General features: G+C 44.9%; 2 protein-coding genes across 9 annotated transcripts in view; both read left to right on the top strand.

Moving 5' to 3' along the window:
- The first annotated feature begins 46 nt into the window (after nt 1-46).
- Nucleotides 47-15,154, top strand: AGTRAP (angiotensin II receptor associated protein). Of its 4 annotated transcripts, XM_084495257.1 has the most exons (7): nt 5,767-5,819; nt 5,979-6,052; nt 10,995-11,029; nt 11,220-11,331; nt 11,941-12,139; nt 12,348-12,386; nt 14,309-15,154. In XM_084495257.1, the coding sequence occupies exons 2-7, from the start codon at nt 6,026-6,028 to the stop codon at nt 14,413-14,415; spliced, it is 519 nt and encodes a 172-aa protein (XP_084351383.1). In that variant the 5' UTR covers nt 5,767-5,819; nt 5,979-6,025; the 3' UTR covers nt 14,416-15,154. The 4 variants fall into 4 exon arrangements, with proteins under 4 accessions (XP_084351386.1, XP_084351383.1, XP_084351385.1 ...); XM_084495260.1 differs by lacking the exons at nt 5,767-5,819; nt 5,979-6,052 and adding an exon at nt 47-75; XM_084495259.1 differs by lacking the exon at nt 12,348-12,386.
- Nucleotides 15,155-15,922: 768 nt separating this feature from the next.
- LOC311422327 (uncharacterized protein C1orf167 homolog) overlaps nt 15,923-26,158 on the top strand; it is a 19,644-nt gene continuing 9,408 nt past the window's right edge. Inside the window, exons 1-11 of one of the 5 annotated variants that reach the window (XM_084495246.1) lie at nt 15,923-16,061; nt 19,296-21,151; nt 21,567-21,610; nt 22,200-22,419; nt 22,610-22,785; nt 23,274-23,368; nt 23,742-23,925; nt 24,192-24,373; nt 24,687-24,873; nt 25,041-25,272; nt 25,875-26,056. In XM_084495246.1, the coding sequence (XP_084351372.1) occupies nt 16,043-16,061; nt 19,296-21,151; nt 21,567-21,610; nt 22,200-22,419; nt 22,610-22,785; nt 23,274-23,368; nt 23,742-23,925; nt 24,192-24,373; nt 24,687-24,873; nt 25,041-25,272; nt 25,875-26,056 (3,377 nt within the window). In that variant the 5' untranslated portion in view covers nt 15,923-16,042. The other 4 variants (XM_084495248.1, XM_084495247.1, XM_084495245.1 and 1 more) reach the window with 4 other exon arrangements.

The following is a 26,158-nucleotide window of genomic DNA, read 5'->3' as shown; positions in this document are numbered from 1 at the left end:
CTGCACCTAAGGATGGGGCAGGAGCCAGAAGGGCCTACAGGAGAGCTGGCCAGCGGGTAGCACTGATAACTTCAGGTAATCAAACAGAGCAATTGTGTCACTTGGTAGAAAAATTTCTCTACCCAAACTGGGTATTTAGGCTGCCCAGTATCCTCACTCAAATTGCAGCTGTCTATTTCTGCCTGGTAGCTATCCAGATATTTAAAACTACTCTAAATTTACTAAGTAACTACTGACTTCATTGATATATCAAGACAACGTGGGCTACCTGTGTTATATGGGAATAGTGTTAATCGGTAAAGATGTTCTTTTCTACTGTTGTCATCCCCAGCAGCCTGGCTTCTGGTGGGAGACAGCTGTGAAGCCTTTTAAATGTTAAATTCCATAACCTGGATGTTTACAGCACTTTGTGTAGGAGTAGAAATATTAATCCTGGTGCTTTGGTCAGAATCCTCTTTATGCTGCTCCCTCAAATCCCCCCATGTTCCATTAGGGGAGGCAAACCTCCATTTTGCACTCTCTTTCTGTTGTAGTGTTACTCTGCGTTGTGTATTCACTCGGATGCTGCTAGCATAATGGTTTATGCCTCTAATATGAGTGCCCAGTCATGGCTACAGAGATATGCTATGAATACAGTAGTGGTTCTGACCCACATCCACCTGCACTGCTAGGAGATGCACTAGCAGAGGAATCTGTAAAGGAGGGTTTAGGCAAAACCTGACGCTCATCTGGCCACAGCTGTTTAGATTTTTACTTACAGCTTTACAATCTCAACCCCCAAATTAGGAGTAAATAAAGGTAGTTTGGCTCCAGCTCTGTGCCGTGACAGCAAGGATGCAATTTGTTAAGCCAGAGAGAGAAATGCAACCCCTCCCTCAGCCCAGATGCAGAATAGTGGGTGGTACTGCCAGTGCTATTGTCAGTGAAAGCATAAAGGGAAAAAGGCCCTAATTGATCACAGTCAATTGCAGAGCTCTCAAACCCCAGGCTGTGTGACACCAATGAGAACCACATGCACAGTCTTTGTCAAAGCCAGGTTTTAATACCACAGCACTTTCCAATATAAGAGCTGAGGTCTGTGATGGATGAGTGCAAATAAAAGCAAAGCTGGAAATTTTGCAGGGATCTTTATCCTCGGTGATGCAGGTACTCATTGCCCCATATATAACAAGAATCCTTGTAGGATCCTGGGCAATGTTTTGAACACAACTATGTTGCAAATCACGTGCAATACAAGCAAGTATGAATTTTGAGCCAGAGCTTTTAGATGTCAACAGGGGACCTCTTGCTTCTTCTGCTTCAGGTCTGCTATTAACTGAACATAAAGGACAGCTGATTCTTAATTGGTGGGATTAGTTAAATGTCTAAGGACAGTGAAAATGGAGTTAATTATAATGAATCAAGTCACAGGATTATTGGATTGATTGCTCACATTGGAGTTTCAGAAAGAGAGCTCATGACCAAGACTCATTCTTTCTGAATCAAAATGTGATGTTGCAGAGGTGAAGCAGAAGGGGTGAGCAGCAGTGGTCTGTGTGCATGCTGCACTGCCACAGCAGTGCGAAAAGAATCAGACAACCTGATTTATGTATCTGCCAGATAAACTACTGACTTCACAACTGCAGTGCAAAGGAAAGCTGTTGAGTAAATAACATGCCAAGATGTAAAACACAAGACAAGCTCATGACATAAAACCCTAGGGCAACATTTGTAAAAACAGCAAGTCCAACCCACTTCTGAGCATCAGAAAGCTTTTTAGTGCTGCTCTGTGCTGTCTCAGGGGCATGACAGCAGTTGCAGTGATATTATCACTAGGTTACATTTAGCAACTTTCCCCTTCCTTCCTTCCCAGTATCTACCAGTTGCAATGCAGTCAGTGACAATTCTGCCTTTGGGGGCATTAGTCCTGAGTAAGAGAGAGAGACAAACGTCAAGCAAATCTTGTTTTATACGTTCTTCTCAACAGATCATTTGAGAAACTCAAATTAAGATTTCACACAAAGTCAGCTTCTCTACTGCCCCCAGAGAGCTTAATTCTCTTAGAAGATTTTACTATTGTTTTGAAAGGACTTTGGATCAGGCCCAAAACAGCCATAGCAGGGCTCTGTGGAATATTTTTGAAAGTTAATTGCGGTACATGCATGCAAGTAAGGTGAGTGACAGTCACACCCAAACTCCTGCTCTATAGCTACCGCTGTTAGGAGCCTCACAATGAGTCCGAGGGGTATACATCATTTTAAACCACTTCTCCAAGGGTGAGAATCATTAGACATGGAAAAGAGAGGACAGCGTGCTGATTTGACATAATCATCTCAGCAGCTGCCTGCTCTGTGAATGGTGTTGAATCTCAGGGATGTTGCTGGCAGTTGCCAAAATGATAACTGCAAGGGAGACGAGGAAGGGAAGCACAAATTAAAACACTTGGGAATCATTCTGTCTCAGGTCTGTAATAGTCTGCATTCATTTTAGCTTGGGGGTGTTTTATTGAAACCCCCTCTCTCCCCCCTCCCCCAGTAATTACCGTGTTGTCAATCCACAGCGTGTGAAAGTGCTTCAATTTCAAACCCATCCTATACTAAATTGTTCACATCTATGCCAGTCAGACTCTCCTACATAAAGCCCATAGAAAACATTGCTTTCACATTTTGTATCAGAAAGAACGAGGGCTGGTTTTTTCTTTGAACGTTCTGAGTACAACAGTTCCACAAGTACCCCATAAACTCATTTCTGATATGGCAATTCTTCTAGAGGGCCAGTTAAAACCAGTAGTCCCTCAATTAGATTCCAAGTTAGATTTTAGAAAAACAGGAGTAGCAATTCCTTGCTGAGATTAGAAGGGACTTTTTAATCCTATCTTTCACGATACCACATTAGGGTAATCCTCCCCACTCCCTACATAATGTCGCCATAGACTGTTTTACAGTGAAGTTCCTCCCAGCGTAACAAAATGTCTTCAGTGTCCCCTCCGATCCAAATGATGTTTCTGCTTGCTGATTTCCCTCTGGGATCTAAATTTGCAGAGCCAGGACTTCTATATGTCCTCACTCCCTGCTTATTCAGAAAGGCTCTGTTGAAACTACATGCATCTGTGCAGAGCTCATGCTTTCAGTGCTCTTGGCTCTGCAGGCAGGGCACAACTCAAAGACACCACGGCGGCTGTGGCTGCAGTCATTAGTCACCTTCAGACTAGACCCCTAGTGAGTGACAAGGCAGAACTGTGAGCGGAGAGCTTGTCTCTATCTCCATCGGCCAGATAAGTACAGCAGGAGGAACTGTGTTAATGCCCTTACTTCCCCACAGAACTGCTATCACCTTGCACACCAAAGGCACAGTGTCCTGAAGATGCAAGGAAAATATTTCTGCCTGATTTGCCTCACTTTTATGCTGCCAGGAAGGGAGTCAGCTGTGTATTAGGTTTTTACTTGGTCTACACAAGAAATACTACCAATACAATTGGCGTAAAGCAGCTAATTGCTGGATATTAGGTGCAGTGAGCTGAACTCACCTAAATCAGTCTTCTAGTTAGGAAAATCTCCGTATCCTGTTTCCAGTCTCCTGGGGATGTCTGCTTCTCCCTGCAGGTCTTCTTTAACTTGCTGCTTATCTTTCTCACCATGTTTACGTTGCTTTGAGTTATCAAGCCTAGGGAAGGGAACAGAGGCAGCAGGTTACACGGAGAGGCAATTTACAAGGTACAAGCAAAGCAAAGAAGAGATAAAAAACAACTAACCCACAGATCAGGTAGGTGTGAGAGACGTGCAAATGCATAATGTCTATCATAGCTCTCATTGTTTTCAAATCCATGAGATCATTAAGACATTTCTAAGTCCCCTGAGTCCATGACATGCAAGCCCAGGATATAATAAGCAGGGCTGAATTAATTGCACAATACATTGATGAACAAAATGAAGTAAAGTGCTTTTATTGTACAAGGGGAAATGAATGCTTTGCATTAAATAGCAGTCACATCAATCCAAATTATGGCTCACACTGCATAAATGATAATGAGACTCCCTGTGTCACTCAGAACAAGTGAGAATGCTGAATGGAGTAAAGACACCCACAAACTGCTGCATCTGAACAGTGTAAGTGCTGCATCTGAAGTATAAGTGCTTATACTTAAACTGGGCTGCTGCTTAACAGTGGAATTTGTCATTAGAACAAACCATATTCCCTTGCTAGATACTTCTCCTGGTAGAAGGGCATCTCTATTGCAGCTTGTACCCAAACACTGAGCCAGCAATATGGATATTCAATTCTCTCTTTATCCTTTATCCTTTTTTTTTTCTTTTTCTTTTTTTCTTTTTTTTCCCCAGATGTCAAATCTTTTTTTTGCCATTTAGGGTAAAATCCAGTCCTCAACATCACTGGGACAATTAGCACTGATCCCATTTGATACCAGTACTTCTGTGAATAGAGGCAGGGCTTCCCTGCAGGACACAGAAATGTAAATGAAGTCACAGCTGATGTGGCAATAGATGAGTTATATTTCAATCTTTCATCTTGTAAAGTGTCACAATAAGAGATTTCTGGGAGGGACTTCTGTGGCTTATTTTTACTAATGTTTTGAGCTGAGTCTTTTTTTTTTCTACTGCTTTTTCTGTTTAGCATTTTAGAGATTATGTGATTTTAGCATTTAATATTCTGCCTTGGGAGATCTTCAAATGTGCTGTATATTAGCAGTCAACAGGACTCAGGATGCAGTGAAGGACAGGTCAGACAGGGCTTGTTTTTGGCTTGTGTGAATGTTTGAGTATAGATTCAACACTGCATGACTCTGGTACGTAACCTTGCACTGCACTGCTTGAACTGGAAATGGTAGTGAAGGGTGACTCATAACATTTCCACATTCAGCTTCTGCAATGAACTTCTGACTCCTCGCTCATTCCTGAGAGGCCCCATCTTTTCTGTAAGAGTAAATTACAATTGACCAAGTAAAATGTCTTGTTCTTACACTGCAGACAGGTAAAACATACACTGGGCAAGGAAAGGAGGGTTTGAGAGGTGTCACCCTTACTTCTTGGTTCTCTTAGCTCATTGCCATCCCTGGAGAGAAGACTGCTATTATGAACAGGGCAGGAGAAAAAAAAAAAAAAAAAAAAGGTATAGCTATACCACAGGGGCTTGTGTTGGTCACTTACTTACCAGCTCTAAAATTGGAAAAGCTTTCTTTCAGAACAAGGCACGGAAAGCTCCTGATTTCACCAGGCTTTGGCACAGAGATCAGTCATCTTGTTCTAGGGAAAAATCTAGGGCCAAAGAAACCAGCTAAATACCTGCCAGCTGTCCTAGCTACGTGGCTAGAGACTCCAGCACTCGACCACAAAGACTGACCCGAACATGACACGGTTATTGTGTGACACAGCCGAGTACAACCAGCATGCTGCAATTTTTTATTGGTGTCCATTAAGGGCATCTTTGGCACTGCTCACTCCTTTTTTTGTCACAGCACTGGTGGGCGCACAAAAGCTTTCTCTTTCCCCAGGACACTTCTAAGTCCTAAACACGCATTATTAGCCTTTAGACTCTGTTGGACCAGATGATCTCAGAGCCCTTTTCCAACCTAAATGATTCTGTGACTCCATACAGCCCAAATACGCTGTCAAACCTTCCCTCAGCGGTGCTATTTATGTAACCAGCAGGAAGAACTGTTTGGCTGGATGTTAGGAGCCAACAAACACACATCTAGATAGTGGTGGCTTTCGATCTCGGTGTTCAATACATGCCAGGTGTACCCTCCAAAATCCCCGTTCGTGTGACAGAGGGCGCGGTGCGGGGCAGGGCCCAGGCCTCCACCTCCCTCCAGACCCTACAAAGGAGCTCTATGGCCGGGGCTTTCCCTACTTTCCCTATAGCGGAGGGGCCATAAGGGTGGTGGGGCCGGGTACAGGGCGGCCCCGGGGGCTGAGGCGAGGCCGCGTCCCCGCTCCTCCCGCCCCGCCGCCCTCCTCTGGGCGGCCCCGGGCCCGGCCCCACAGGGAGGCGGCCCCGCCGCCGGGAGTCCCGGGGCGGGCGGGCCGCGGCCATGGAGCTGCCTGCCGTCAGCCTCAAGGTACGGGGGAGAGGGGCAGAGCCGCTGCCGGGCTCCCCGGGGCGGAGGAGGCCGAAGGGAGGAGGAGGAGGAGGAGGAGGAGGAGGAGGAGGAGGCCGGGGGTGAGGAGGCTCCTGCTGGGGTAACCAGTGGGGGGAGCCCGGGGAGTGGGCGCTCGGCGCCGCCGCCCTCTGGCGAGACAGCAGCCCTGAGCCTGGTGGGTTGTGGAGGGCTTTGAGGAGGAAAAAAGGGGATTTCTGAGCCTTCTTCCTCACGCGGGTCAACGCTGCAAAAGCTCTCGGTCACCCAGGCCGGCAGGCGATGACTCCGAGTTGTCTCTTTAGGGCAGCTGCTGGAGTGGCCGAGGAGTGGGTTGGGGCAGCTGCCTGCTAGCTCGTGTCCCTAAAACTTGTGTGTCCCTAAAACTTGTGTCCCCCTGAAGGTTTCTAGATCAGCTGACCAGGACTAATCCAGGATAAACACTAGAGCCTGAGGAGGCGAAGTTTCTGCTTGTCAGGCAAAATGCCTTAGGAAGGCGATCCCATTTGTTTTGAGGTTATCAGCACATAGATGATAGGAGTTGCTTTTCTGGTTTTGGGTGGGGAGGGCTTGAATGGGAGTAATCTTAAAATTTCCTTAGATATTTGTAGACAGAAATGGGAAATCAGGGACTTCTCACGGTTGCATTAAATTTTAACTTTAGGAAGAAGCACATCTTTGCAGAGAAGCTGTAGGAGGCAAAAATCGCTTGTTTGCTTTTGACATTGCTGTTTGATATTGAAGGCCTCTCTGATACGAGGCAAATGAAATTTTCCTCTATTTTCCCTCCTTTTATCACGTGTTTAGATCCCTGAGACTTCCAGGCGCACGTGTCCCTTTTCCCAGCTTCCCTGTTTTGTGTTTCTTGTCTGGTATGGCAGGTTTCAGGAGCCTTCTTTGGTTAAAACTTTGCCTGAGGAATGAAAGAAAGCATCACGGATCACGTCAGGCTTTGGCTGCTATTGATTCACAAAGCCGTGAGAGGTGAGAGCCTTGGAGCAGGCTGCCTGCAGGTGGGCAGGACAGCGTTCTCTCGGCTGCTGTTAGGAATTCAGCTTCGTACAGGAAGGCTTTCAGGCAAATGTGCTAAATGAAAGCCGAGAGTTCATACAATCATCTTTCCCCCTCTTAATAGCTCACAGAGAGAAATGACTTCCCTTTTTAGAGGCGAATAAGCAAACGGATTTTTTAAGGCCTGTCATGTGGATTACATCGCATTCTGGAAAGGGGCTGATATTTTGCATTGACAAATTTCAACTACAGTGCGATTCCCAGAGCACTAGAAGATTAAAAGGTCTTGTGTGCTGCTCTGGTTTTTAACTTTTTTTCCCCTGTGCTAAAGCAGTGAAAAATTACATCTAATTAAAAAAAACTCTGCCAGTGAAATGCATGTTCCACCATGGGAGGCAGAAAACAGACGTAGTTCCTGAATGAATGAGTCACCATGACAACATAGCTAAAACGTTGCCTCTCTCTGGTTTTGGGCAACCATTCCCTAATCTCTTCCTGGGTAAGAGTGACCTTCACCTGGACAAACTATTTTCAGCATTAAGAAGTAGTTTTGTCAAATCAGCTGGTACTGCTCTGGGGCTGAAGGTCTGCAGCACAGTGAGTTAATAATTGTACCTGCATCTTTGTACTGTGCCTGAGTTATGGCTGCTTCTCTGAAACACATCACAAAGGTGGGAAAGGTTCTTCTTTGGAAAGGGACTGGGAATAACACATGCTGCTGCTATTCGTTGACATTAACTGCATACAGTTTCTATGAGATTAAAAAGATGAGCCTCATGAAAGAAAAGAGCTCCAAGAAAACTGCGTGACTGAGTTGTGTTTGTGCCAGAACACAGCAATGCTTTAGCTTTGAGGTCCCTCTCTAAGCTACTTGCAGATGGGGAATACACCCATGGAACAGCATCTACTGGCTCAGCTCTAGTATCAGTGCTTATTTTGTCAGTGAATGTTTGACACCTACGATTATTGCAGTAACTGTTCTGAACCTTGACATACCAAGTTTGATCAAGCTTGTCCGATGTCCTACAATGCATGTGCCTGAAAATGTACGTTTTCATTTCAGGCGTTTTTACATGCTAGGCCACAGAATTGTAAAATGATTTTGATTAGGAGAAACCTCTGTATGTCACCTAGTTCAACTTCCTGCTCAAAGCAAAGCTAATTTCAAAAGTAGATCAAATATGTCTGCTCAAAATTCAGCTGGCTTGTACAACCGTCTAAGGATATCTGTTCACTGCTTAACCACTCATAATTACTCTGTAATAGTGGTCACTCAGATCTATATTTGGGGTAGTATATCCTCAGATGAATATAAATCAGAGTAGATGAGATCACTCTTGAAAAGAAAGTTAGATACTGCAAGAAAATCTGGAGCCATGGTGTCTTAATTTAGGCAAAATTCAACCTCGTGCTAGGTTCTGTGCTGAAGCCTGTTTAAAGGAACGAGTTCCTGTTCCCAAGAGTTTCCTATCTAATGAGACCCAGAATCTTTTTATACTTGGCAATTAGTTCTATCACATGCTGGGGTTTGCAGAAGAGCCTGAACTTCCTCTCAGCTCGCCGTGATGGGATGCTTTGAAACACATGATCATCATCATCTTGCCCCGAAGAGACATGCACAAAGTTTCTACCCCTCATATTTTACTGCCCTCAACACTAGTTCAGCTCTTAGGAGTTCTTTCTCTAAAGAAATAATGTATGCCCTTCTTAGGCATGGATAGATTTCCTTGAACACATGGAAATAAAGTAAATTTTTGTCTTATCAGGAGACTGCCTGCAAATTACCTAATCTCCTGTAGTGACGGTAGCCTTAAATCCCTTTCATTAAGGCTACATTTTCTATGTTAAAGCAAACCTAGACCATCAGCAAATTCCATAGTGCCCTGAAGAACTGTCAGATAACTCAGGCTAATAGCTAGGAGGGGATGTTACGTTTATCTTTATGCAGTCCCCCACGCTATCATCCCTCATTTACCTGACTCTGTGCTGGTGACTGAGCATGCTTCGTAATTTAATAACTGCAATATTGATCTAGACAGCTTTAAAAAAAAAAAAAAATGCATTAATTATGTTAACTGGTGAGCCTTGAGGGGTCTTGCGGGTATGTAACATGCAATTAAATACTACCTAATTAAGAATTTCCCTGATGCTGTGATAGTCTCTTGAGTAAATGCTATTTGCATGTCTCCATTCTTACCCAGGAACATGTTGTATTTTACTGATTAGCAGTTTCTGCCTGGTCTCTGTGGTACAATTCGGGAGGAGGGGAAGTAGCAGGAGGTGGTGAAGTATTTTGTAGGCTTTCATGAGCAATTAAAAAAATATATCGTTATTAAAAATCTGTTTAAGCAGCGTTTGAAGTTACGACAAGTCTGTGCTTCTCAGGGTGAACGCACAGCAGATATGCTGGGGGTACTGCAGTGAAGCGAGAGCTCTGTCTTATCATCAGACATCTACAGTGTGATATCTGAGCAGAACAGTACAAGCCACAGCAGATGCATCGCTCCTCTTGATTTCCTGGCTCTGCTTCACTTGTCACAGCTTTGTTGGTTATTAATCCACTTTAAGCAACTAGTTCTGTGTGGAGTTAGAGCAGGGGTAGAGGTTTTGAGCCAATAAACATAGCAAGATGTCAGGAGAACTTAAATATATTTATTTTTTAGTGTCTTAATGCTCCTCTCTGCATACAGCTTTCCCACGTGAAGCAAGTCATTTAGCCCTTCTCTACTTATTTCCCAATTGTGTGTGTATATATGGAGGGGGGCAGGCATGTTTCAGAGTGGTTTTGGTGGTTTATGTTGTTTGTTTGTTTGTTTTTTTACCAAAGTCAGCATAAATGCCAATTGGAGCCTTTCTCACAGACAGGAAAATGGAAGAATGCCTGCTTCCCGTGGATCCTCTGATACGTAACAGAGTTGGGTCCTGGCTTCAGCCTTTCCCCCGTGAAGCTGCTAACAGTCCCTGCCTGCCATATTACCGTTTCCATACATGCCTAGAGAGCAGACATATAAGAGCCATCTCCCATTGTCAAACATGGTTGAAATTGGCCTGTGGGTTCAAAAGCAAGCAAACACATGGATATATGTATAGAAAAGAGTGAAGCGGTATATTTTTGTTCCCATTTGCTGTTTTAATAAGTGTGTAGAGTATATCTCCTTGGTTACGGAAATGTCAAGTGCTCGTGAAGAGAATCCTTGCATGACTTCTTGCAGGGAAATGCTTTCTTTTTGGATTTGTTGCCTTGAGCAGCACAAGGATCAGGATCATTACAGCCACCTGAAAAAGTACAGAATCTCTGATAGCATGATCTTAGTGCTGCTTAGGGCATTGCCAGAATTTGGGTCCTGGTCGCTTCGCTGGGGATGAAAAGAGCTGCGTGCTATGGCAGGATCAGGTCCTTTGGCTCTTAGAAGATACCTTTAAGTCTGTTAATATTGCAGCAAGGTTAAGCCACTGTTCTTAACATGCTGGAAAGAGGTAAAAGGAGGATTTCCAGAGGACTACAACAAAATTGCTGGAAGCTTCAATCTTGACTATCCCTGGACATCTTGGATGCCAAACTGGTCATGTACAAACTGCTAGCACAGTGTGAATGAGATGGCCTGCTTTCTGTACGAACTCTTGTGGAGTTCCAAAATCAATAATGCATTTAAGACAGACTAAGTCGGCCTGAATCAACTGTCAACAGAGATGACAACAGTAATGAATGACTATAGTGTAGCACCACAGGAAATACTCAGCAACAGAAGCAGAGAAAAATGGTTTTGTCTTCACTGTCCCAGTCGCTAAGCCAGCTTTCTGCAGTGGTTCATGGGTCCAGGGCACTCTTGGTGACAAGACAGTGTAATTTCACATCAATCTTCCCCCAGTTTTCCCAACTTGCTGACCTGTCTTCCTCTCTGTTTTTCCACAGGCCATCATTCTGGTACACTGGCTGCTTACAGTGTGGTGAGTACCTGACCTGGGTGAGAACAGGGTATTCCTTCCAAGTAGGTACAGGATGTTTTGGGGGAATCAGCACTCCCCATTTATGCCTTGTACAAGATCCTAAGCCCAAGTGTTTATATGGGAGGGATAAATTCAAACACTATTGCAGGCTTATTGTGAATTTGGGCTGTTTTTTTGTCTTGTTTGGCAGGGGATGCATGAATCACTTGTTTCCAGCCTCCTATGCCTGGGGAAATTTCAGTATCCTTGCAGTGGGGATCTGGGCTGTTGTGCAGCGAGATTCCCTTGATGCCATCATGATGGTGAGTGTGAGAGTATTTGCCTCAACCCAGCTGCTTAGGGAGAGGGTGGAGGGCAGAAACAGCTCCTTTGAATCAGTGATGATCTTCAGCTGTTCCCAATATAGCAGTCAACAAGTCAAACTCACTTTTTCCCCCCACCCCAAGAGAGCCTGGATTTTACTTAAGCACTATAAACTGTGGTGAGAAGCACTCAGTATCTGTTATTTTGCTTCTCAGGGGTAAGGAATATATAATTCTTATTTTTTACCTGCTGTTGTGATTTTTTTTAATGTCAGAAGAGGGCTCAGTGCTTAGTATGCGTGAGTTAGAGGGGCTTTATAAATCCCTTCTCTGATCATTGAAGAGATTGGCAAGCAAAAATGAACAGCCCTGGAACATATCATGAGAAGGTGTGTAACGGATGTGAAGAAAATGCATGACACATGAGAGTGTACACTTTAGGAATCTGTTTACCTGGGATCAGTGTCAAGGGTTAGAAATGTGTGATACTGGGGTGAAGACATGATTGTGTGAATGCAGATTTTCCAGCAAATAGACCCTGTAACTCACTGTTACTCCTAGTGATTAATCTCCTGTTCAGCTTATGTCCTGTTCTCTCTTTCCTTCCAGTTCCTGACTGGCCTGCTGCTCACAGTCCTGACAGACATCATTCACGTCTCTGTCTTCTACCCTTCAAATGATTCTTTGACTGATGTGAAGCGGTTCAGTATAGGCATGGCGATCTTCAGCCTCCTCCTTAAACCTGCGTCCTGCTATTTTGTGTATCAGATGTACCGGGAGCGTGGAGGAGAGTACACCTTCAACATAGGTAGGATGCTTCTTCTGCCTCCACATCCTCTGGTGTTAGAGAAGGCTGCTTTCTACTCTGTACCCTTCAGCCTGAGCCTTGTGCAGCTGGATCATGTCCCCCTTTCCAGGGAGGCAGATGGTCCTTCTCTTTCTCGTGTCTGTTTTCCTCTTTTGTGGTCCTGCCATGTCTTAGTCCTTAAATTTATGTTCTTCCTCTTCCCTTGCAGACCTGGAGTCCTCGTCTGATAGCAATTTTGCCCATTATGGTATTGACACAACTGCTGTCACCCTTACTCAGTGTAACTCGGGTTTTTCTGCTGTTCCACCTCCTGCATTTGTGTGGGCTTGTTGGAAGCCTTTGGGTGTCCTTCCCTCTTTGTCAACCTTTTATTTTCCTTCTGTGGGGAAAGTAAAGGCAGCATCCTGTATAGCTGGATTAGGCCTATGAGGGAAAGAGGCTGCATTTCCTATCTCTGCGTATGTGGGTCTCATCTCCTAGCTATCTTGAATACTTTGGACTTCTGTTTCCTCACCTGGTAAATGGGACTGATGTTCACCTCATGCAACTTTGCCTGGAGGCACTTGTTTTTCTCCTGGTTGTAGTTGCTAGTGATAATGTGGCATCCTTGCCCAAGAGAAGGGCTGTGGCTGGATGTTCTCAGCTTCTTTGCCAAGCATGCCTGGTGCTAGTTCATAGTGGGACAGCTGCCAGGGATTGTTTGCTGCATGGGAGTACACCCTTGGTAAAACCAGCAGCTTGGCACAGTTAGCTTTTTTTTTCCTTCCTGAGGCTGTGCAGGACAAAGGATAGTGTAACTGACATTGCAGTGGTTGAAAACTGTCACTTACTTTCTTTGCTAGCACCAAAGCAATATCAGGCTTCCTGTGAAGGTGAATACTTGCACTGCCACTGAAGGAAAATGGTGGTTTCAGGGTGTTATGTGCTATTTGCATCTCTGATAGTGGAATGTGGATGTCTTCTCCATCAGCTGCTTGTGCAAATGCCAGGCAGATTTGTCTTGGCCATGTCAGAAGGCCTGTGTGACAACTGTGGTATCCTGATGTGGGCTGTGTTTGCACCAAGTTATGAGCTGCTGACTGCTCATAACTGGGATTTAATGTCTTTATCCCACAGGAAGTATAGGTATCATTAAGGATTGACTGATTTTTTTCCACCCTTTGCTTAGAACTTGAGAGTATTCTCCCTTTTTACCACACTATTCCAACACAGACATGCTGTCAAAGAGTCTTTTCCTAGGCATAGGTTGGAATTCAGTCACTCTGCAGCTTCATATCTTCTGAACTGTCTTTCTCACAATGCTCAGTATGAACTCTGTGCTGTTTTCTGTTGAATGTGGCTGACAAACTCTCTCATTTTCTTAATATCTGGCATTTTCCTCTTAAACTTAACTGTGCTGTGTTTTCTCTGGTCCTCTCTCATTTTCTTTTGAAACAGAATTTCTTTTTCAGCTTGGCAGCATCCTTGCTGCATAGAACGAGCCTCTTGTGGTTTGAGACCCACCTTTGATTCGGGTAGATTTCTAGCCATGGCAGATGCCTGGCCTATAGAGAGCTGTCCAAGCACATTTTCAGTATCTTTACTATTCAGGGGATAAACAGGGAAAGATATGTGATTTTTGTACTAGTCTTGTACCATGGACAAATTGTTCATAGTGCAACTGGGAGCACTGCTGGATTCAAATTTAGTGCCATGGTGTGGCACACTTGAGACATAGCTGGGTTGTTGGAAGAGTGGTTCACAAATGAATCATGCACTTAAGTCCATGCTGTCAGCTAGCCATGGTTCCTGCTGCTTCTGTTTGTTGCAAGATCCATTGATTTTACCATAAACTCATCTCATAAACTTGATCTTGCTGAAATATGCTATTACAGCAGCCTGCTATGCTGCTATGTATTATTGCAAGTTTTGCTTTCTAAACAGCCCCATGGCTAAAAGTGCTTCTTGGGGGATGAAGGGGCATGTTCAAATACACCTCAGCTAATTTGCTTTTGTTGGAAGGATGTTTTCTTACCTCCTGCCTGTATACTGAAGGTCACGGAACAGGTACTGGGGAGCTGGTAGAGTAGCCAACATGGTATGCTCCTGAGCTTTTTGTTTCTTCTAGAGGATTCAATTTTTGTGCTTTTTATTTTTTTTTCAAGCTTGTTCTCTTCCCTTTCTGTTCAGGTCTCACCCGTGCAGGCCAGGATCGCAGCACCTATGAGCCAATTGATCCACAGGATGCCTCTCCGCAGTGGCCTGACCCAAGCAAGGCAGCCCCACATCCATACTGAGGTCCTCATCTGCAACAGAACGGACACCTCCCTCACCCAGTCCAGCCTTACACTACTCCCATGTCTGTTCTGATGGCACAAGACCTGCTACTGAGCAAATAAGAGAGGATGTGATTATGCTTTTGTTTTGCCTCCCTGAAGGTTAGGCAGAGGGGTTCCTGGAGTAAGTCCAGAAGATCTCTAATAACATGTTAAGCACTGGGTCTTTGTAATTCCTGTACATTTTCCTTTCCTCTCTCCCTCATCTCCCTCATATGCAAGTGGATGAACCTACTACGTTCTTCCTGGTTTTGTACTGGGCATCCTCTCTACTGTAAGTAAGGGAACCACTCCAGTACTCCTGGACAAACTATCTTTAAAAGGCTTACGGACTACTTTTAACACAGTTCTGCCTGCTTTCATGCTGATACATTTCCAGGAAACATCTGGGAGTTCCTGGGGGCTGTTTTTGATGTTTTTTAATTAAGATTTATGACCATAACTCCCTGTGCTAGCTGTGGTTTTGCATACAGCTGGGATTGGTATAAAATGCTCTTGCTGGACCACAGAGTATTCACTGATGCTTTTACGCAAGTTGAATGTCCTTTGGGATACTTACCATGACTGTTAAATGTTGATTATTGATGTTCTGTGCCTTGAAATGTCCTTCTGCCTTCAGCTGCCTGTCTTAACAGAACTTGAAATGTTACATTTTTCTAAGAAAGTTATAAAAATGAACGCAGATTTTGTGTCAGAAAAATTACGCTGGTCATCTCTGTCTTATTTGAAAATGTATGTATTCCTAACGATTTGGGACTGTAGCCAGGCAGTCTGGGAGTGCCATTATGGGGCAAGATCTACAGGGCTTCGATGGCGTTTGTGTAAGCTTTACACAGACACGTGGTGGGTACTGCAAGGGGATGTGTGTGTAGGTGATGAAGGTAGGCTAGTAAAAGGACTGAGAAAAGGAAGAGGTGGGTTTGTGTAGCTCTACACGGCAGCGAACGCTAGAATGTGTCAAACTATGAATACTCATCTTACGCACAGCAAACCTGCCCTGCTATGACTTTCAGGGTAAAATACTTAACAAGTGTTCAACAGGTTTGTTTAGGAGAAAAGATTGTGAGCCTTAGCAGAATGAAAATACTGGTGCTGGGAAGATCTGTGTTTTTTCTGAAGCAAGTTCACATTCAAAGCATACATCTGTTATTTGACAATTGCATTTCTCTTCCAAGACCTGCTGCTGTGTTGACTCTTCAGTGACCAAAAGCCCTGTTAACTTTGCTTTATCCTCTAGAAACATGTCTTTTCTATTCTTAAGAATGAGCATTTTTTTCTCATTTCATTCCTTTAAACATCAGCAGATGCTTAATTCCTTGTATTACACAAGCATCACAGTGAACTGCTGCTGTACCTGGACCATCATCACTTATGCTTGGACTGAGCACGTGGTAAATGCCATAAAACTGCAATAGTCTGGGTTAGTCTCCTGAGATGTGTTGTGGATTCACTTTGCAGGCTGCCATGTAACAAAGCACTGGACTAGGAATCGGTAGGCAGAATTTTCTAGGTTTTATAGAACTGCCTGTTCAGCTACTGTTTTTCAATTCTTCAAAACTGTACAGTGAAAGTATGGATCCCTGAATACATGTTTAAACACTCAGAGGGTAAGCAGTTTTTCCTTCCCTAGACCAGTGGACCACAGACAAAATGGCTGCTTTAAATGCAAAGCTTTTTGAGTATTTGCATGAACATACGGTTACACCTAATGAGGCCTTTCCAAGCCATTCTCCAGTGGAAGGAAAAAAAATCTATCAGTACCCATGTAGCTGACCTGCTGTGTGCATTCCTGTGGAGAATTTAGATCTGGGGAGCTCAGAAGACCAAAACAAGGCAGGGTTATTAATATGTTTACTGTGAATTGGGGATGCCAATTTGGGGTGTTAAATCAGCGAGATGACAGTAAAAACCATGCCCTTCTCCTGGCTTCTGAGGCAGAGCATGGTTGTTGGTTAAAATAAGCACCAGCGTGCTCTCAGATCGATGCCTGATGTCGGAGGGCATGTGGGGCCTCACCCAGCCTGTCGTGTCGCTGCACAGCCTGGCCTCACTGCAGGGCTCCTCTCAGTGGGGTTTCCTTAGCCAGACGTGCAGCAGGTGCGATGCTCTGTTCTGTTTTCTTGTTTTTCTCGCTGATTCTCCAGTGCTGATGTGCCCTGGTGTGTGTATTTTTGGGGGGTGTTCAGCGTTTCCCGCCTGCAGTGCTGCTGACAGGAGCCAGGGGCCTGGTGGGTGGCAAGGGGGAAGCTGTGTCCCCTCTGCTGAGGTGCTGAGCTGGGTCGTGGTGAGGGCTCAGCTTTAATTAGCCATGGGCGAGAGCCGCTTTCCATCTGCAGCCCTGGGGACAGGCGGCGTTGCTAATCGGAGGGGATAAGCTGCTTACAGTGGCCCAGCTGGAGTGAGTGAGCTCACCGCTGGGGTTTGGGCGGTAAGGGGGAGGCAAAGCAGCGGGTTTGCCCCAGCGCCCTGAGGAGCAGACACAAAGAGGTGGCTGTCCTGCCCCCAAGGTCCTGGTGAGGCTGAGCAGCATGTCCAGCAGCGGCTGTCCGAGTGAGTAAGTGCCTGGGAGGAGAGGTTTGTGTCAGCACCCATGGACTGCTGTGGGCCCTTGTGGGATGCTGAGCACCCCAATGATGGGGCCTGTGCCTGCTCCAGGCCTGTGAGCGGCTCCCCCAGGTGGGTCCCCGCTCCCTGGTGCAGCTCCTGGGATGCTGGTTCCTGCTGGCTGTATGGGAAGGGCACCCCTGTGAGGCTGTTCCTCAGCTGCTGGAGCTGTAACTGCCCTCTGGCAGCTTCAGGGAAGAGTACTTGTATGTGCCTTTTCATCTCAAAGTAAAAATGTGAAGCTCAAGGCCAAGCATGCGTTAGAAACAATGGTTTTGGTTTGTAAGAGTGAGCAGTGGGGCAATAGTCTTGTTTCTGAGGCATGTGTGGTGTGATGTGGGGCCAGCCACTGGTCCCAACTTGGACTGTGGTCTGCAGGGTTAGGAAAATTATTGTCTGTGTGGTACTTACATGTTTGTTATATGTTTGTCCTTGATATCGTTCCACTGAAGTGGTATTCACTTGAAAGAGCTTGAATTACTCTTAATGAATTATGCTATTTACTTTTGCTTATAACAACACCAGAAGTGCATTGATCAGCTTAATTTTTGTTTACGTAATTGGATTTACTTCATGTTTTAATGCATTAGTGTTTGCTGCACAATGTAAACTGTACATAGTAAGCATGCGTGAAACACTTTAGCAAGAAACATTAAAAACAACGTGAAATCCCTCGGTTGTGGATTTCTGCAGTTGGCGAAGTATGCAGCTTGCCTCAAGTATCTCTTTTGGCCTTAGAGGAAATTTTGAAAAGCACTCCATAACAATCTTTGTGCCTTCCGGATGAGATTAAATACTGCTTTAAAGTGGCTACGTTAAAATCCTGACTGGCAGTTATGGGAAGGCTACCAAACTGCTTTTCAGAGGATGCTATTTCTTTCAGGTCTCAACGAGACTGAAATTAGGAATGAGTCAGGTGAAGAACAACCGCTACAATAGTCATGATGGTGTATTGGGTCTGGTACATGGCAGAAAGAACTGGAAAAATAATTGGGGGAAAAATGCATTAGTTATTAAGAAAATAGATTATGTCTAGGCTCCTGTGAGTAAAAGTCTGGTGCCAGGTTTCAGGTGCTCATGGAGCAAAACAGCACCAATAAGCATGATGGTGTCGTGTCCTTTCACCATTCAAAATCTTTTATAGTATTCCTTTGTGATGCTTTGCTGGTTGTCTGGATATTCCTGGGATGCAAGGAGAGCTTCTACAGAACACCAGCCTGCTACATTTTGATGTTATACATTAGGGTAAGTGCCCTAAAGAAGGCAGCGGTGCTTTGTCTGTTCATTCTGTAGTTGCCAACTTCTACTTGTCTTGAAGAAATAATGGAATCTTTCCATTCATGCTACGTTTGACATGAAAGGCAGTAACAGCAGTTCCCAGGGATAATTGCCATGTTGCATGATTATCTACTGTCACTTCAGCAATTGAGTGTACTCCCCGGGTTGTGGTATGCGAGGAGCACGGGCATGCTGTTTGCAACCAGGGATGACTCAGGCTCAGATGCTTTGGAAACAAAATCCAATTTGAAAGGAGACTTTCTGCTATTTGAGTACGTTTGAAAAAAGATGATGGGCATTTATTTTATAAGCGAGTCTGTCTTTCTTTTCAGACTGCCTCTTCTTTAAGATGGTATAAGTGTGTGTCTTTTTCACAACACTGTTTTCATTTTTTAAATGAAGGATGGAAAAGAGCGCTTAGAGTGACAGAGTGGTTGCTAACTTGTATTTCAGATTTGAGGGAATGAAAGCACAGTCCCCCTGAATTGCACTTTCCTGTTAACAGCAACTTAAGGATCTGTGTTCTGCATGAGACTTTTATGTATAAGAATCTGACTTAGTGGCAAATTAGGCCTCCCATCTATGTCCTAATTCTCCTGAGTTAGGGAACACTATAGATTCTCTGTATATTAAAGAGCATTTCATCCTGTAGTATGGACAAGAAGAAACTGGTCTCTACATAACCTTGAACCTTTGTGGGGCTGTAACATGATTTGTGAACAAATTTCCATTTGTTATGCAGTTAAACTGTACCTTAAGTCCAGACATTGTTATTCCTACCAGCCTTGGAGAAAATGTGTGTGGAGGAGATCTGAGCTTGGTTTCCAATCAGTGAAAGGCTGGTGAATTGGAGGCAAGAGACTTACAATGAAAGTACCCAAAGCCTATGGCAAACTGTGGAAGATGTGATGAGAAATATGCATTCTCCTTTGTTTATATTTCTTCTTACTTTTCTTCAGAGCAAAGAAACATTCAGAAGAATGTGAACATTGATCTCTGTTTGGGTACTAGAAGTCGAGTAGACATTTCTCATCGCTGGCCTGAGGCTGCTGCATTTGGTGTAACTCCCAGCCAGGCAGCAGGACAAGGCTGGGTTTGTACCACAGCTCTGTCACCTGGGCAGAGGGAGCCCAGTCTGATACACACTAATCTCTCCTGCCCTTCTCAGCTGTTCCAGGACACCACCAGTCAGTTCTCCAGATCCCCCGTCCAGCAGCAGAATAATCTCTGCTTCAGGCTGCAGCAGCACAGCTCTCAGTATGTGGCTCACAGGATTCCCCGTCTTGCTTTGTCAGTGTACCCTGCTGTGAAAGTCCCTCAGAGGCACTCTCACCTGGAGGCTTTTTGTGCAGAAGGGAGATGGAATGAGAATATCAACTTCCCTCAGCAACACCATCAGAAAGCAAAGGCAGCTGGTACCTGCTCTGCACCTACTGCTCACCAGCACTGTTTAGAAGGAAGGAATGAGAACAGTGACTACCCAGCGGAAAAACAGCAGCCTCGTGCTGTATCTCGTATCGATCCTGGGAGCCCTTCGCTGGTCAATAAACATTTGTCACTTCATGCTGGAGATACCCCTCTCAGGCACAAATTAGAGCTGTGTCCCTCTTCAAGGAGCTCAGGTGGCAGTGTGAATGCTTGCCGTAGTTCAGCCCTGACTTTGGGGGATCTCCGCCTGCCTAATTTAGAGTCCTTTCAGGTTTTCTTGCAGTTGTCACGGATTTCTGCTGGCTTGTACCGTTCAGTCTGGAGGCTGAAGCAAAAAATTGCTTTGATGGGGATACGGGGCTCCCTCCCTCTGGAGCCCAGCTCTTCCCCAGGCACTGGCAGTTTGTGCTTTGCTCCTGATGATTCAACATCTAGTACCCTGAGCACAGGAGAACAGCTAGCTGGAGTGAAAAATGGTGCTGCTCAGGCCAGGTTGAAATGGGGCATCCCATTTGCCAAGGGTTGCAGCCTTGATGCAGTGGCAAGGGACTTGAGTCATGCTGAACCTATCTCTGTCTCTCACGGATACGGGTATGTTGACTCCAGCATCTGGAGATCAAAACTTTCAGGTGACGTCTGGCCAGAAAGACTCTCTGCTGGGGTGGGTTCTGCCAGGCTTGTGGATACAAAAGCAGATTCCTCCAACAACTGCTCCCCTCACTTCAGATGCCAGTCCCAGGCAAAGTCAACTGTAGAAGAAAATGGTGGTCTTTATGTTCATACAAAAATTCATTCTTCTGAAAAGGTTTGTAAAGAAGAGACAACTGGTGGGGCATTCGCATGTCCTATACCTTGGAAAAAAGACCTTCCAGCCAGCGTGTACCCTGAGGGTCTGCAGCTGTCACTGGAAACGTGTTTTGAGGGAACTCAGATGAACGTTGGTGTAGCCATGTATGGGACTCCAAGGGAAGTGTGTTTAAGAGTCGCTTCTCCTTCTGGAGATCAAGAGTTCAGACCAATACAGCAGCTTAGCATTAGACCTGCAGAAGTCAACAATTGTGAGCCTCCTGTGGAGTCCAGCAAAGCGTTAGAAGAGGTTTGTGACTCCACATCACAAGCAGACAGAAGAATGATAGTGGCAGACAGCAGCCACTCCAGCCCTTTCAGTGTTCAGGATGAAAAAGGCTTTGGTGAATATTCTGATACAGAATGTGGGAATGTGAGCAGAGACGGAAGGAGAGATCAGTGCTCCTACCAAAGCAGCTGGAGGAATTGGGAAGCTGATGCCAAACTTGACTGCTCTGAAGATCCTTCTGTGGAGAGGAGTGTCAAAGAAGCAGAGCGCTGTGAAGAAGGGAGCCAGGCACAGGAAATTGCCTCCAGAGAGGTGAGTGCTCACTGTGTAGCATCCCTGCTAACAGGTACTGCTTTTTGCTAGAGGTGCAGAGTTGAAGCACAGCAGTGATGGGGATGCTTGTCCTATAGTTTTCTGGCACCGAATGGCCAGAATTTCCTCTCTGATGACCCTGCTCCATCCCAACATGTGCACCTTTGTCTTGCGTGCATCTTCCTAAACCCCGGCTTGTTCACTTGGTTGATCATGGGAACGTAGACACTTGGTTGTATTCACAGGATCTACATGCAGATGGGAAGCATTAAGCTGGTTTTTACCCTAAGCTGGTTTCTACTCTGCATAGCTGCAGGGTCCTGAAATTCCAGTTCTGTTAATGTCTGAAGAAACAGTCTTCAACAGTAGGGTAGTGGAATGACCATGTGAGTTACTGTCTTCTGTCTGTTTTCAGGTGTCAGACAACAGCTGCTGCTCTCTGAAGGTGCACAAGCAAAGGTAAAAGACTGAATTTATATGTGCGCTCTGGTAGTTAACGGGAGGAAAACTGCTGGAAAGTGACTGAGGAAGCACATCCTGGTTTTAGGATTTAACCTACGTCATTCTGCCATTATTAGATCTGGAGCTACATCCATCTCTTTTCAAAGGTTTACTGTCTAAAATAGCGTGAAATAGTGTGTGCTTTAAAAAATAATTTCTGTATCTTTTAAATTCTACCTCTTTAAATTTAACCTTGGTTGTTACTAGCAATGAAAAAGCATTGGTACTTTGTACATTATTTTTCAGTGCAGCAAATTCTGGCATGCTCACTGCAGAGTTAGTGAAGATTAAGAATTCGGTTTATCCATGAGATGGGATTCAAATTTGTGATCTGTGGATAAGATGTGTGTGAGATGGACACCTTAATTTGGTGTGAGGCTGCAGGTTCTTCACTCTTCAGAGAGTGATATGAAATAGTTCTTTTCAGCTTGATGGCTGAAGTCTGATTGCCACCTCCTGGCTGCATTTAATTTTGTCTGTTAACTGGAGATTACTTTTGTGGTTTTTTTGTTTGTTTGTTTTTGTTTTGTTTTTTTTCCTCTCAAAGTTTTCAGCACTTACATGACAGACAAATAGTAACAAGGTGTTTCCAAGCCTGGAGGGACCACATCCTCTGGAAGAGGGCTGCAGCCAGGCAGCTTTACAGGCACCGACTGCTTCAGAAGGGCCTTGGTGCCTTTCAGTGCGCTGTGCACCAGAGGAGGATGCAGCTGGAGGTAGCCCAGCAGAGACATGCCTCGGCTCTGCTAGCTGCCAGCTTCCACAAGGTGAGGATGGGCCAGGGACAGTAGAAATAGTGCCATGAATTTTCTGTTGTCTGAAATGTTTTTCTGAGGTCAGAGAAGATAGAAATTGTATTTGGGTAGGGAGGAGGAAGGAATATCTGTGTGAAAGTCAGTGGTGTGGACCCTGGTACTGACGTTCTGCCTGCGGTTTGTTCTGTGGTTTCTCCTTCAGTGGAATGAAGCTGTGGCACAAAGGGGCAAGAAGCAAGCTCCACAGCCTGCACCATATTCTTATACCCAATGTTCATCAGCGGGTTTTTTTGGATTAGGAAGATTAGCAACTATGACAACCTCAGCTCAGCACCAGCTTACAGCAGCATACTTGCAGGAAGCTGAGCAGGCTTGTAGGTAAGCTGAAAGGATTCTCTTATGTCATCTCAGACAAGTGGAGGTTTACAGACAGCAATATTTTCCTCAGATTGTGGAAAACTTGTTTCCGGGTCTGTGGATGTATTGCTGTGAATAACTGTTGCAACAATTAGTAACTTAAAGCTTCTAAGAATTAAACAATCCTGTCTCAGAACTTCTGTGCACAAGTGTTTGTCTGATTTGTCTGACAGAAATACTCCTGTACTGTTTCTTGAGTTCAGCTACTATCTGTTTGTGAGATACAGGTGTAAATAGTATCACGTCATTGGAGTCTCAAAGTCTCTAGCAGGACAGTGGATGTATCAAAAGAAAAGACCTTTTCTGCCTGCTGATTCTGAAAGCAGGAGAACAAGTCCACACGGGGGGGAAAAAAAAAAGAGCTATCTAATGAGAAGGAAAGCTCTGGATTGTGTTCTGTGAGCATTTGTTTGGATGGAGGGATGTTAAAGCATGCTTATGACTTTCAGGGTGGAGAGTGAACTCTGGACGCAGCTTCATCGCAGGCAGGGAGATGAGTTCTGTTGGAGAACTCAAGCAATCAGAGACATGAGACGACTGGCTGGTAAGCATGTGTTCCGTAGCCTTGGAACAGCTCGAACAAAATCCGTTTTACTATGTTTCTTGATCAGTGTTCAGTTGTTGCTTTGACCTGACTCTTTCAGAACCTGATCCTGCAAATAGCTGGGCCAGTCTCTGGTGGTACAGGGTGGCTCACCTGCCCTGCCATAAATATTTTGCTTTGCTTCTTGTATGAGTTCAATTGCAGCAGATGCAGTTGCTCCAGCAATGTGAGCTGTTTCCCTTAAACACCCCTTAAATGCCTCAGACAGGTGATGTTCAGCCTGGAGATGTTTGCTGTGTGACACTAACTAGTTTGAAGATTTTCTAAGTTATTTTTCTTCCTGTCAATCTCTTCCTGCCTTGTAACATAACAGCTTTCAGGCTGTGGCGCCTGCAGAAGGAGCTGCTGAGCAGAGAGGAAGCCAGGTTGCTGGAAGTACGTGCCCTGCTGGAAAAGAAGCGGCTACGAAACATTTTCCAGTTGTGGCGGTCCCAATGCTTAGAAATGAAAAAGATCTTACAACTGACAACTTGTATCCAAAGAAATTTAATTTCCCGGTAAGTTGATGGGGTATATTTTTAATGTGAGAAGTATTCACTCTGAAAGTCCAAGGAATTATGGAGCCAACCTAGACAGTGATGCATTGTTCCACCTTAAAGCCATTGCACTCTTCGTGTTTTAGGAGTTGTTAAATGTAGTAGTGTCTTTTGGTTGGAGACCATTTCAATTTAGTAATAGCAGAAATTTAATTTAAGGGACTTGGAAGCCAAAGTCCTGAAGAAAATCTGTATTTCAGCATTCTGTTTTTCTTTGGTCTTCTCAGGTGCTTCAGTGTGTGGAAGGAGACTGTTGAGCAGAAAGCATTTTATAGATGCAACCTGGGCCATCTGAGAGTAGAATCACTGAGGAAATACTTCCAGCAGTGGGTTCAGATGCTGCAGATCAGAGAAAACAATAAGCAGGTGATGGTGAACTTCCTCCTTCGGAGACGAAGGCAACATTATGGTGAGCAACTTTGGGCACTTGCATAGTCTTAAGATTTGGAGATGCCTAGGCTCATTCCTCCTCTACTTGTACAGTGGAGGAAAATAGCCTGTTAACAGAAGCTCAGATGGTGTTAACAAATATAATGGGCAGTAGGTGGAGGGCTGGTTGTTCTGGATGTATCGGTGATGCTACAGGCAGATTGGTCTCTGTTTTATAAACCCTGGAGGAAGCCTGAAACCTTGAAAGAAAGCTATTAGGGGGCTGAGCTGGACTGTTTCTTATGAATGCTTTCTGACAAATGTTGTCTTTTGTCAATCTGTAACTGGTTCAGGACCAGCTGGAAGCTCAGTAGCTGATGAGACTGTGACAGAGAGATGTGACAGTCAGCCATGGTGGACGGCAGGGAGATGGTTTCCTGAGAAAACAGGCTACTCTCTTGATGACTTGTGCCTAAAGGTGAAACTGCAGAGAGTGTATCTACTGTGGAAAGTGAGGCTTTACGAGCACCGCAGAGCTGAGTGAGTGATGAAGAGCCCGTTCCTGGAGCTCTGCCCTCTTTAGTAGTATCCATTTGACTTCCACTCCCTCTGGAAGAACTCCTTGTACTATCTGTCATGTCTGGACTAGCGTTCCCCTCTGGTATCTCTTTTCATTCACTTTACTATCTCAGTATCTTCTGTCTCAGTTCTTTCACTCAGGCTCTGGAGCAGTATAGACTGAGAAAAGCTCTGAAAGTATGGCATCAAAAGTTTCTCATGCTGAATACAGCTGAACCAAGTCCTGAGCACTCTCACGGGACTGTCTGTGAAGAACCTCTTGCCTTGCTGTTTTGTGAGGACCTCTCAACACTCTCAACATCTTCTGGCTTCCACAGCAGTGCTACAGCTACTCTTGCTTCTCAAAGCTCACTGGAAAAGGTGAGGATGCCTTGATACAGGGCATCTCTGCCCCTACATTCAGACTGATCTGATGTATTATTGAAATTTTTCAAAATTTCTGCTTCAACATGGGACTTATTAAGAAACTGCTTAGTATTTAGGCCCGAAGAGCCCTCAGCCTGTAGGGCCTTGGAGTTTGTGTCATCAGAAATTGTAAAGTTACTTCTCTCTGCATGTTCCCTACTTCATCAACTTCATCATTTAGTAATATGGGGAGCAGCTGAGCTAATATGGTTCTCTTGTGTATTTGTTCCTGTTTGTGGCTACAGCGTGGAAAGGGTGAGATTAAATAAAATCTTATCACTGAGAAAACTGGAAATGGGCATATGCACTGCCTCAGTGATGGCTTGCTGTGTTGTTTTGGGGTTAACCATTCCCAGAGTAGTACAGAAATAACTTTCCCATGAAGGATGTTTACACTCCAGAGCTGCCCTCGCTAGCCTGCAGTTCCTTTGGATATATTCTGGATTTCCATGAATCCTTGCTGAAAAGAGGATTAAATGATATGGTTAGAACTGTTAACTGAATGATTCCGTTGTAAGAACACATCTCATGGCATGTTCTTCTCTCCACACATACAGGAATACAGTTCTAGTGACAGCAGCCAGCAGAGCTGCTTTTCCATTGTGACAGCTGAAGATGTGCCATGTGTGCCATGTTACAGTTCTTCCCTGCAACTGCACCAGCATGTAGAGCTGCCAGCTGAGCTCGATGGGGAGTTGTACTTGCAGGCTTCCTTCCCTTCCCAGAATAGTGGATGTAGGTGAGTTGGAGCCTGGTTCCTGGGGATGCTATTGGAAGTGGCCCCTTGTTTGGTCTGGCAAATTCCTTCCTTCTGGCTAGTCACTCATGTCATCTCACAGCA

This window comes from Aythya ferina, assembly GCF_964211825.1.
Source record: "Aythya ferina genome assembly, chromosome: 21".
Taxonomy (NCBI): Eukaryota; Metazoa; Chordata; class Aves; order Anseriformes; family Anatidae; genus Aythya; species Aythya ferina.
This window is presented reverse-complemented; position numbering and strand designations above follow the sequence as displayed.